This window comes from Myxocyprinus asiaticus, chromosome 50, assembly GCF_019703515.2.
Source record: "Myxocyprinus asiaticus isolate MX2 ecotype Aquarium Trade chromosome 50, UBuf_Myxa_2, whole genome shotgun sequence".
Lineage (NCBI taxonomy): Eukaryota > Metazoa > Chordata > Actinopteri > Cypriniformes > Catostomidae > Myxocyprinus > Myxocyprinus asiaticus.
In genome coordinates, this window is record NC_059393.1 from 16,360,992 (window position 1) to 16,373,747 (window position 12,756).

A 12,756-nucleotide genomic window follows, 5' to 3' on the forward strand; every position below is an offset into this window, starting at 1 on the left:
GATAGTTACATCACATGCAAATTACATTTGACGCCACGTCGCCAATGAGTGAGGGTTTTACAGTCTGATACTAGTAAGTAGTCATCTGTTGCACTGAACAACCATGTGCATACTTCCCCCTTTTCATTAAACTGGTGACCATGGGTTTCTGGAAGAAGAAGGTGAGTTCTCTTTCTCTATTTAGAATGTATCATCTAAGCTTATAAAACGTTTAAGTATTTGTATATACATATAACTTGTCAAGAGTAACAATCATTTGAGAAAAGGAATAAAACCGGTTAGAATAACGGGGCTGATCAAGAGTTCAGTTGGAGAAAATATTTCAAACATGTTAAAAAGATCAAACAAGAGTGGCTATGCAAGCATACATGATACCACTGAAATCATATGAATAGCATCATTCTACAACTACCATAAATAATTACAACTGAACGACACTATAGAGCTACCACTGTAAAATTACCACATTTTCATATTAACTCAAGACTTCATTACATAACATTGCTGTTGTTCACCAGAAGCATTTTGGCAGAAATTATTGCAATATTGTTATATTACTGACTTCATAACCATTACTGGACCAATCTGTATGTGATGTACCGCCCGGCCGTCTCACTAGGTCTGATAATCTTAACAACCTGAAAAACAGACAGGACTGTTAAGTTAAAGGGATACAGTAGTTCACCCAAAAATGAAAATTCTCTCATTTACTCATCCTCATTCCATCCCAGATGTGTATGACTTTCTTTTTCTGCTGAACACAAACAAATATTTTTAGAAGAATATTTCAGCTCTGTTGGTTCATACAATGCAAGAGAATAGTGACCAAAACTTTGAAGCTCAAAAAAAGCACAAAGGGAGCATAACAGTAATCCATACGGCACCAGCGATTTAATCCATATTTTCTGAAGTGATATAGGTGTTGGTGTGAAACAGATCAATATTTAAGTCCTTTTTAGCTGTAAATCTTTCACTTTTTTTTTTCTTTTTTTTGACGACTCACATTCTTGCATATTGCCACCTACTGGTCAGGGAGGAGAATGTATAGTAAAGGACTTAAATATTGATCTGTTTCTCATCCACTCCTATCATATCACTTCTGAAGACATGCATTAAACCACTGGAGTCTTATGAATTACTTTTATGCTGATTTTGTGCTTTTTTGGAGCTTCAAAGTTCTGTTCACCATTCACTTGAATTATATGGACCTACAGAGCTGAGATATTCTTCTAAAAATCTTTGTGTTCTGCAGAAGAAAGTTATACACATCTGGGATGGCATGTGGGCGAGTAAATGATGAACAAATTTTAATTTGGGATATTAAGGAAAGAGATCTTCGAGATCCGCTTTAAGAATTTCAGAGATGACAGACATCAAGAAAATTGGACATTGAATTTTCCTACCTGGCCTCTTTTCAAGCCAAAGTATCGGGCCACAGGATCCCCTGCTTGAATTCTGGGCAGCTGGCTTTCCTTTAGTTTACTGTAAAGAAGCTGGTTAAGGCTACAGTACATTTACATTTAGTCATTTAGCAGATACTTTTATCCAAAGCGACTTACAAATGAGACACATAGCAAGCAATTTGTCATACAAAGTTTAACAACATCTGCAGTATAGGACTGCCAAGTTCTTACAGTGGCTGGAGTAGTAAAGATGCTAGCACAGAAGAAAAGGACAGACAAGGAATTATTTAATTTTTTTGTACATTAAGTGCAATTAGTGTGGGTTGGTTAAGTGCTCGTTGAACAGATGTGTTTTCAACTGGTTGTTTAATTTTGAAAAGGTAACAGCAGATCGTGTGGAGGTTGGACATTCATTCCACCACAGACGTGCAGAGAAAGTGAACGAGCGTGAAATAGACTGAGCCTCTTTGAGATGGGACCACCAGGCGTCACTTGTTCGTAGACCTGAAGAAGTGAATTGAAGAGGTTGCGATTCCATTGGCTGTCCTGAAAGCCAGAGTCAAAGCCTTGAATTTGATGCGGGCAGCTACAGGTAGCCAGTGTAGTGAAATCAAGAGTAGGGTGACACGAGTGCTTTTTGGCTGACTGAAGACCAGACACACTGCTGCATTCTGGACCATCTGCAGTGGCTTAATTGTGTTAGCTGGAAAGCCAGCCAACAGAGCATTGCAGTAGTCCAGTCTTGAAATGACAAAAGCTTGGACCAGGAGCTGTGTAGCATATTCAGGTCTGATTTTCCTGATGTTGTAAAGTATGAATCAATAATAATCAGAAATAATGCTTCCACAGAAAGCTCTCTGATTACACCTTGTATGCTAACAGACATCAATGATAACCTTACACCAAAACAGGAACTCCAAAGTGTCCTTTACAAAAGGATACTACCGCGTCAGCAGCTCGGTCAATTCCTCTTTAGTCATCACTATGTGCTCAGGAACAAGCTGAAAGGAATTGAATCAAGTTATTATTGCACAGAAACCACTGCAACATAAATGCACTATTACACCACCTGTTTTGTTATGAATATTAAACTGAGTAGGCAAAAATGCTAAATGTTTCAATTTAAAAGGCAAGTTTCTCACCTCGTGTTCGGTAATGTTGATTAGAAGCTCCTGTTGAAGGAACTGCTCAAGTATGTACTTTGGTGCCATGTCTACCAGAGACTGAAATATTTAAACCAAACACACAAGTATGTTATTAGCAAAGTTTCTTTCAAGGCAAGTCCACTCGGCGCCATCTTGTGAACGCTCCCGGGCCGCTATTTTCTATGTAAACAAGCAGCATGAAAGTACAGCTTCTATCTGCTTGAATGGGGAAAGACTGAAATCTCCAAAACTGTTGGTCAAGATTACGATCAAAGAACATGTTTTAAACCAGCAGTAAAATCTGACAACAATGGTATCATAAATTGTGCTGCTTTAGCTACAAAAAAATAAAAAAATGAACGCTATTTTTCAGGCTGCTTCGGCTAATGCGCACGCGCAGCCTTGAGTTGACCGACTGCCGATGTAAGTATCTAAAAGCTGATTGGCTCTTTTACCTGTAAGGCGGGACTTCCGTTTCGGCAGCCGCCATTTTTGGCGTTCCAATTTTCCCTCTTCGTTTTAACACAAGTACTCCGTCTCGGTTATTAAATCGCTAAAAATTCGAATTAAATGGCTTTCATTTCTTTACCTGCTTGGCTGACGGGGTCATACCCATCTGGACTACAATAATGGCCCGTGTGATGTTCTCCTCTTGCATACGTTGGCAGTACATCTTTATTGTTTTGATGCCAACCTTCGGTTCCTCTGAAAAGTAGATCCAGTATGGTACGGCCTTCGTATACATCAAGCATACCTCAAAAGTTGTAATGGGTAAGTTTTACAAGAGTGTAAATAACATACCAGGGAAGAACACAAACATCTGGTCGGTTGGATCGTCGTTGTGGGCGACTAGAACCGTGAGGTCTGTTCGTCGCGGTCGACCCTCACTGGGTTTGTCTCCAAACTGACTTCTGAACTCATCAAGAGTCTGATCCAATTCATCTTGAGTCACTAAATAACCACGATCATGACAAAGCTGCGCAGAGGGGGTGCTATGTATTATTATATAAAATATTAATACATATCAGTGTTATATTTGGATGCTTAATATGTTCTAACAGGTTATGTTCCATTGAACCGATAAACCGTAACAGCCTTGTTGTTTGACCAACATGAAATAGCGCACTGTAAACACCTCTTTTCTTTTACCTGCATTATAGTTTTTCTGATTTTCCATAATCTGTAAGTCTCCTCTTCGTCATCCATTTCAGCTAAAAAAAAAAAAGGGGGTCTTGTGTAATTATTACGATCAAAACGAGCTGACTGATGTGATTCTCTCCCCACGTTTGTTTCCCGTTGCTTGCGCACATATATGACGTCAGATTTACGTCTGAACACCAGAGATCTTCTATTAGTAACATACAAACGTCCTCTTTTTTAACAGTAACGGTCAACAATCGTGTTACGACAGAGTCACCGTTTGCGGATACCATACAAATTAATAGGAAGAGCCGTAACAATTTTGCGACAGGAATGTATCAGTTTACGGCTCTCCACATTCATTTGTAATGGTATCGGCAAACGGTGGTTTACTGTCGTAACACCTCGATCGCGGGTCAGTGACCTCAGGGCCATTATATGATTTGCTTAAAAGACTCACGTGATCCAAGTTGACCGTTACGCTCTTACCTATGGTAATGCCGTCGAGGTTGAGATCGCAGTATAAAACAATCTCTGGCCTGAATGCTTTGCGCATATTGCGCACTTACAAAATAATATGTATTGTTTTGGTTTTTTAATGCTTATGTATTACAAATCACGAGCCACACATATCTGGCACACCTTACTATACTGTATAACAACAACCATTATTTGTACTGTATTATTTCACATCTTTATAAATAACTAAAATGCAAAAACAAAATTGTAGCCGTTTGTTTAAAATTTACATGACATAAAATCTACTCTAAAAATATGTTATATCGAAAAAGTGTGTGCGTGCTTTTTAGAGCAGTGACGTAACATTTCAGTTACACTACACGCAGTTTGGACTTTGCCAATCGAAAAGCGCAGAAAATGGGTTTTATCCATCGTTTCTTGATGTTCGGGGCTTTATCAGGCAGCGGAATCATTGGTGCAATGGTAACATACAATCAAATGCTTTAACTTGAAATTTGCAAAACTGTACCATATTACGTAATCTATTAAAATACGGAGTTATTTATCGTATCATCAGTTTACATAATCAGTAATATTGTGCAAGACGAGAGGTCAAGTTTCACTGTATTTAAGTCCTTGTTTTTTATTATTATGGAACTAGTTATCTGTTGATACATAATACATCCATTACACAAAGTACTCTAGCAGTAACATGGCACACAGATAGTATCAAATGGTCATACCATGATGTTGTCCAAAAAAATGCCAAAGAAAGACCATGGTACTTTTTGTTGCTATTTTGTTATTGATAATATATTAATGTTCATGATGTGATCAAAATGCAATGAATGTGAGTCAAAACATTATTTTAAACACCTAACCCTCTAACCTAAGTATTCAATTTCTACATTTATTTCAACCTCATCAGTGTACAGACTCCATTACAACTTTGTTTTTTGTATAGTTGGAGCTTTATGTGTGCTAGTTAAGATGTGGCTTCATTATACATAAGAAATTCAAGATTCAAATGTCAAAATGTCCCATTGACTTACATTGTTAGAATGTCCATCATTCAAAATCAAACTAACAGCGATGGTGTCTTTGTAATATTTGCATACTGTTTTTAAAGGGATAGTTCAGCTAAAAATGCATTTACTCCCCCTCATGCCATCCCAGATGTGAACACAAATTAAGATTTTTAGAAGAAGAGTTCAGCTCTGAAGGTCCATATACAATGCAAGTGAATGGTGGACAGAACTTTGAAGCTCAAAAAGCACACAAAGGCAGCATAAGTAATCCATAAAACTGGAGTGGATTAATCAATTTCTTCTGAAGCAAAATGTAGATGTGGGTGAGAAGTAGGTGGCGATATGCATGAAGAATGCGAATTGGCAAAATCATAAAAGAAGAAGAAAGTGAAAGTGGAGATTTATAGTAAAAAAGGACATAGATATTGATCTGTTTCTCACCCACACCTATCATATCACTTCAGAAGACATGGATTAAACCACTGGAGTTTTATGGATTACATTTATGCTGCCTTCGTGCTTTTTGAGCTTCAAAGTTCTGGTCACCATTCACTTGCATTGTGAGGACCTACAGAGCTGAAATATTCTTCTAAAAATCTTAATTTGTGTTCTGCTGAAGAAAGTAAGTCATACACATCTGGGATGGCATGAGGGTGAGTAAATAATGAGAGAATTTTCATTTTTGAGTGAACTAACCCTTTAAATCAATATTGTGTAACAGTAAATCTCTCTATATTTGGATTCACAAGCTTTCTAACTATCATGTATCTAAAATGTTAAAACATTTTCTGTTATAAAAAAACACTTATTTTGCTGCATTGTATTTCCTTTAGAAAAATGCATTATATACTTATCTAGCCCACGGACCAAGTACCAACATGCTTGAACTCATGAATAACAAGCTATCATCTTTCTGAGGTTGTGTAAGATCGTCACCCAATGCCCCATGACCTCTGTGCCTCCAGTATCACAGCCCAGATAAAGGATTTATTGTCCAATCCCCCACATGTAGCCTTTAGTCAGCACAAATCCAGCCTATAGGAGAGAAACTGCCTCTGTGTCAAGTTAATATTTATTCTGAGCTCTATATATGCACAGTTTTCTATGTGATATCTCAGATGGTTTTTAGTGAGTAAGGTTCTTAGAGTCTTGAAAGACCAAGAGGATTTACACTTAATACGCGGCCAGCCATTTCAGTTGTACTGAAAGGCAGCCATGCATTTCTTGGGGTCCGCTGTCCTTTTCTCCCTAGTGTTGCAGACAATGGTAAGAGATGCAATAAATGTTTCAGTGTGTCAATATGAGTTCTGGATTAGCAGTTTTTACAAGTTGTTACAAGCAGTGTTATTTTTATTTATTTATATGCGTACAGTGTATTCAAATATATCCCACAATTTACATCAGCATTTCTTTTTCAGTCTTCAGGACTAGAGGATTGGCAGACGGCCAAATCCATTTATGAGTTCACAGCCATGGATATCGATGGCAATGAAGTTTCCCTGGAAAAATATAGGTGAGAAATGCAAATCAGTACGTCAGAATTACAGTTTATGTCAAGGAATGTTTTTCCTTGATGTTCTTATGAATGTAACGTCAGTAATTTTGGACTGCTAAAAGAATATCATACATGTTTTAGGGGAAAAGTTGTCATCATCACCAACGTTGCCTCAAAATGAGGCAGAACTCCAGTAAACTACTCTCAGTTTGCAGAAATGCACGCCAAGTACGCTGAGAAAGGTTTACGCATCCTGGCCTTCCCATCAAACCAGTTTGGCCGTCAGGTACATTACACTTACAGTATATACTAAAATAAGTACCATCGCTCTTCTCTTAACTTTAAATGCCCCTAGATGCTACCAACCCTTCCGACAGTATTAAAGTTTTAGCATCAGGATTTCAAAATCTTTTACGTTAAAGGAATAGTTCACCCAAAAATACCTCACCCTCATGCCATCTCAGATCTGTATGACTTGCTTTCTTCTGCAGAACACAAATGAAGGTTTTTAGGGGAATATCTCAGCTAGGTTCATACAATGCAAGTTGATGGTGACAAACTTTGAAGCTCAAAAAGGACAAAGGCAGCATAAAAGTAATCCTTAAGACTCCAGTGGTTTAATCCATGTCTTCTGAAGCGATATGATAGGTGTGGGTGAGAAACAGATCAATATTTAAGTGCTTTTGTACTTTAAATCTCTACTTTTTCTTTAGTTTTTTGGCGATTCGCATTCTTTGCACATATCGCTCTCTGCTGGTAAGGGAGGAGAATTTATAGTGAAAAAGGACTTAAATATTAATCTGTTTCTCACCCACACCTATCATATCGCTTCAGAAGATATGGATTAAACCACTGGAGTCGTATGGATTACTTTTATGCTCCCTTTATATGCTTTTTGGAGCTTCAAAGTTCTGGTCACCATTCTCTTGCATTGTATGGACCTACGGAGCTGAAATATTCTTCAAAAAATCTTAATTTGTGTTCTGCAAAAGAAAGTAAGTCAGACACATTCTGGGATGGCATGAGGGTGAGTAAATGATGAGAGAATTTTCACTTTTGGGTGAACTATTCTTTTAAGTTCTTATTTATCTTATAATATATCATTTTGGTGTTATCAGGAACCAGGATCCAATTCCCAAATCAAGGAATTTGCCAAGTCTTACAATGCACAGTTTGATATGTTCAGTAAGATTAATGTTAATGGGGATACGGCCCACCCTCTATGGAAGTGGCTGAAGGAACAACCCAATGGCAGAGGATTCCTTGGAAAGTGAGTTGATGCTGGATGATTCAAGAAGATGCTTGCATCATTGGCTTCTTTATGTGATAATGTGTAAAGAAATATAAATCTGATTAAAATCCAATTGCTTTTTTGTTTTAGTGGCATCAAGTGGAATTTCACAAAGGTAAGTGCACTTTCTCTTAGCAACTCCTTAATTGGGGCTTTTCCTATTAATTACATAATTAAAAAGCACCAAATATTTATTTATTTATTTATTTTTAATCACTGGATTAGTTTAATGTGCTATCTGCTTATTTGTCTTTTTTTTTCAGTTCCTCATTGATCGTCAGGGCCAGGTTGTGAAGAGATATTCCCCATTGCAGGATCCAAGTGTAGGTTTCTTTTTAATTTCTGAATTTTTTCCACTGAGTCATCTGTTATAGAAAGCTACAATCCCTTGTCAAAAAATCCAAAAGCAATGCTAATTTTTATCATAACGCGGAACCAATCCTAATGCAATCAAACAAGAATCATCTAAGGGCTGTTTATCATGGGCGCGTCTAAGGAGGGGGGCATAGCCCCACTAGATTTGCCTCGAGCATCACCAGAAACTTCTGATGCCCCCGCCCTGACTGACAGCGACATGATCGAGGGGCATTCCACCCCCGGATTGACGCTGAAATGTTCAACGTGTCTCATCATAAACATACAAGTGCCCTACCAAAGATTGCATCCTAGCACCAGCCCTTCTGTTCACATAACGTGTTTGTGTCTTTGACCGTTGTGCAGGAGTGTCGTGTTTTTAGCTGCTGTGTCAGGTTATAAAGAACTTGCGTTCTGTTGTATTTGTTTTAAGCGCAAGAACACGTTCTGTCTCAACATCTAAAGAATCCAAACAGATCCTATGGCATCAAATAAATAACTGAAAACTTGGAATTTCAGTTTTTAATTTCAGTTTATTCAGTAGGATCTTAGTTGTTCCTTGTCTGATCCCATTAGAATTGGTTCCAAATAATTTCATTAGCATTTCATTTTGGATTTTTGCTTATGATAGTGATTGAAGCTTATACTAAACAGATGATTCAAAATCAGATCCAAAGAATCTGAATTGTCAATGTAATATGGCTTAAAAGTATTTACATTTTAACTGCAAAATAAATATAAAATGACATTTTTTGTCACATATTTGTTTTTCAGGTGGTGGAGAAGGATCTTTCCAAATATCTCTAAACAGCATCTTTATGTGACTGTTAAATTACCCCATGCTGCCCCTCCACCCCTCTTCATTCTCTTCTAATGACAGCTGGGTATCAGTGATGTCATCTCATGGACTAATGATGGTTTGTTTTGAAAACCTCTTTGAGGAAAAAAACAGACCTGATGCATTTGGCGTGCAACCCCTCCTGGGAGCATTATCAGTGCCCAGCCATCAGTCTGGAGAGATACCCCTGCCCCTGGAACTGCCCCTGTGCTTTTACATAAAAATATGTACATTTATTTAGAACAAAATGTGTAGTCATAGTGTAACATTTATAATAAACTCAGAGACTCAATCTCACTTTTGTTGGTGTTTATTTTTAATGAGCTAGATATATTTATATTTAATAATCTACCTATTATCAAAGAAAACTGATATGTCGTAACTGAGAGATTTCAATATTAATGAGAATTTATTAAATTGTATTAAGTTGTCTGCTTCATTGAACACAAATGGGGGATTTCAAATTTCTTTTAATTTGCTTCAGTAAATGATCATTTATGAAACATACTTGCAGATTGTCCAGTTATCAGTATTATATGGAAATAGTCTAGCATTTAAAGCAACAATGTTAGAGGATTATTTAATTATATGAAATATAATTTAGAACATCATTTAACTATAGTGTGTGTGTGTGTGTGTGTGTGTGTGTGTGTGTGTGTGTGTGTGTGTATATATATATTATTCAGGGTTGGGAGGGTTACTTTTGAAATGTATTCCACTACAGATTACAGAATACATGCTGTAAAATGTAATTTGTAACATATTCCGTTAGATTACTCAAGGTCAGTAACGTATTCTAAATACTTTGGATTACTTCTTCAGCACTGGTAGATTTTTTTCACTTGTTTTGACTATAAAAACTCTGCCAGTACAGTAAGACAAAATACACATGCATTCTCTGAAAAACCTCAATATCTTATGCTGTGTTGTTTCTAAAACAAGATCAATCAAACTGATCTTGTTAACTAAACTATCTAATGAAAACAGGGAATCTCAATTTAGTAATCAGTGGGCGTTTCCAAATAGGATGGGCATTTCTTAACTATCCAATGAAAATAGAGAATCTCAATTTAGTAATCAGTGGGCGTTTCCAAACTGGATGGGCGTTTCTAAACTATCCAATGAAAACAGGGTATCTCAATTTAGTAATCAGTGGGCGTTTCCAAATAGGATGGGCGTTTCTTAACTATCCAATGAAAATAGAGAATCTCAATTTAGTAATCAGTGGGCGTTTCCAAACTGGATGGGCGTTTCTTAACTATCCAATGAAAATAGAGAATCTCAATTTAGTAATCAGTGGGCGTTTCCAAACAGGATGGGCGTTTCTTAACTATCCAATGAAATTAGGGAATCTCAATAGTTTGAAAACGCCCACTGATTGGGAAAAGCCCATTTTTGTTCTGCAGAGACAAGTCTCAAAACAACCAGTCGTGCTCCCATGCTTGCGTTGGGAAGTCCGATTCATTTTAGCGAATCGGTTCGTTTGTATGACTCGCTTGAATGATTCAGAGTCATACATTTGATTCAACGTTTCATTTCAGTCATCACTCAAAAGTGGTCCCCGAGGTCCTCACGTGGGATTTTACGTTTTCAAAATAAATGTGAAATATTTAAAGTGTAATAAATGTTTCAATACTTACTACTGTAAATCAGTATTTTTTAAGTAATGTGTCAAAAGCTGCATCCTTAACACAATTTACGTTTATTTCCAAACTATGTTCAGACAGAGCACATTTTAGTGTCGCAACAAATAGAAAGGAACAAATGAGTCTTGAAAAGTTTTTTTTTTTTTTTTTTTAAATTGATGTTCTTTTTAATCTGACATGGCGTCTAAAAATGTGCACACGCTAAAAACAAAAAAAGCATTTGGAGTTAAATCGCTTTTGTGATCATTGTGCCGTTCTTTATCGCGGAACAACGGTCAAACACATCCGTCTGTTGTGCATGTTAACATAGAAAAACAACTAATAACAGCTCAGCGCCTATTGACGCTGACTACCACCCCTGGAGTCACGAGTTCAAATCCAGGGTGTGCTGAGTGGCTCCAGCCAGGTCTCCTAAGCAACCAAATTGGCCCGGTTGCTAGGGAGGGTAGAGTCACATGGGGTAACCTCCTCGTGGTCACGATTAAGTGGTTCTCACTCTCAATGGGGCGCGTGGTAAGTTGTGCATGGATCGCGGAGAGTAGCATGAGCCTCCCCATCCAGAGTCTCCGTGGTGTCATGCACAGCGAGCCACGTGATAAAATGCGCAGATTGACGGTCTCAGAAGCGGAGGCAACTGAGTCTTGTCCTCCGCCACCCGGATTGAGGAGAGTAACTGCGCCACCATGAGGACTTACTAAGTAGTGGGAATTGGGCATGCCAAAATTGGGGAGAAAAGGGGATAAAAAAATATAAAAAACCCAACAACTAATAAACAGCGGAAATTGACGCATAAACAGATGCAAAAATGCATTTAATGTGAATATATCACACCCTAGTGAGCTTCCTATAGCATTTTTGGTCATCATGACAGACTTCGAACGCCTGTGACGCTCAAAATGAACGACTGAACGATTGACAAACGCTTTGCGAATCGGCTCAATCGAATCATTCAAAAGAACCGGTTCAAAAGAACGAATCGTTCCCTGTGACAGCTCAGTCAGATGAGAGTGGACCACGACGCACTGGGACAGTCCTCAATCTCCCATATAATTTTTTATCAGCTACTCAAATCCAAATAGATTAGGAGGGAAGGTTTATATATTTATATATTCATATATTCGCGATCATCGGTTGTCAGGGCTCTCGTGCGGAGGATTCGTCCCGGGATATTGAATGGAAGAGGCAGCTGAAGGGGCGGCAAGCCTGTCTGTTGAGGCCGGGGATGGGAGTCCGTTATCCGGGGCAGCAGCATCCGAGGACTCGGGTAAAAAAACATTTTGGGTTTTGGTTTTAAAGACAGTTCAAGAAAGACATTAGAGTCATACAATGTCATTGCATTTCTTAGGTGCATATGCACTCGAGGAGCTAGCTGAACTAGCATTCATGCATGGATGAGAGACGTTCATGCATGTGATTTACCATCCATGCATTATGTTATTGGGGTTCACGTGCAGCAAGAGAGAGAATGCATCTATAATATGCCAATATACAGTAGTTACATTAACATGTTGTCACCTGGTTGATCTGATATGACGGGTAGAAACTAGATTCATCTACATAGTCGGCATAGTAGGGGCACTGATAGATGACAGATGGTATTATGGGGGGTTGTTTGCAGGTGAGACGGGGCAAAGGGTTGTGTTGGATCTGTCCAGAAGAAATCTGTTTTCATCTGTGGTTTAATGATTAACTGTCTTTCTAAATCTTTTTCATATGCAAAATGGAATGCATGTGGAATTTCTTTGCTGGAAAATCAAATTACACGCTGCTTATATCATGGACTTATCACATGCCATCATGAAAAAAATATGCAATATGTTATCTTTGTCTTGCATTGTTGTAACATCAAAACACCATCTTCTCTTCTTTCTTAATATCTTTTGTTTAAAATATTTTGATTAAATATTACAAAGAATAACCAGATGGTAATACCGTGGTACTTTGATATACCATGTTG

General features: G+C 37.9%; 3 protein-coding genes across 5 annotated transcripts in view; 2 read left to right on the top strand and 1 right to left on the bottom strand.

Moving 5' to 3' along the window:
* Positions 1-308: 308 nt before the first annotated feature.
* Positions 309-3,913, bottom strand: LOC127438862 (DNA-directed RNA polymerases I, II, and III subunit RPABC1-like). Its single transcript, XM_051694779.1, has 7 exons — positions 3,698-3,913; positions 3,350-3,524; positions 3,138-3,253; positions 2,546-2,626; positions 2,346-2,404; positions 1,404-1,482; positions 309-638 (listed from the first exon to the last, which is right to left on the bottom strand). The coding sequence occupies exons 1-7, from the start codon at positions 3,752-3,754 to the stop codon at positions 573-575; spliced, it is 633 nt and encodes a 210-aa protein (XP_051550739.1). The 5' UTR covers positions 3,755-3,913; the 3' UTR covers positions 309-572.
* Positions 3,914-4,479: 566 nt separating this feature from the next.
* gpx4a (glutathione peroxidase 4a) lies at positions 4,480-9,450 on the top strand. Of its 2 annotated transcripts, none has more exons than XM_051694781.1 (7): positions 4,480-4,630; positions 6,594-6,688; positions 6,812-6,956; positions 7,789-7,940; positions 8,052-8,076; positions 8,225-8,284; positions 9,090-9,450. In XM_051694781.1, exons 1-7 carry the CDS (start codon positions 4,565-4,567, stop codon positions 9,120-9,122), a joined length of 576 nt encoding a protein of 191 aa, XP_051550741.1. In that variant the 5' UTR covers positions 4,480-4,564; the 3' UTR covers positions 9,123-9,450. The 2 variants fall into 2 exon arrangements, with proteins under 2 accessions (XP_051550741.1, XP_051550742.1); XM_051694782.1 differs by lacking the exon at positions 4,480-4,630 and adding an exon at positions 6,263-6,441.
* Positions 9,451-11,817: 2,367 nt separating this feature from the next.
* LOC127438976 (phosphatidylinositol 4-phosphate 5-kinase type-1 gamma-like) overlaps positions 11,818-12,756 on the top strand; it is a 34,795-nt gene continuing 33,856 nt past the window's right edge. For both annotated transcript variants that reach the window (XM_051694937.1, XM_051694938.1), the window contains exon 1: positions 11,818-12,063. In XM_051694937.1, coding sequence (XP_051550897.1) covers positions 11,973-12,063 — 91 coding nt within the window. In that variant the 5' untranslated portion in view covers positions 11,818-11,972. The remainder of the gene's footprint in view (positions 12,064-12,756) is intronic.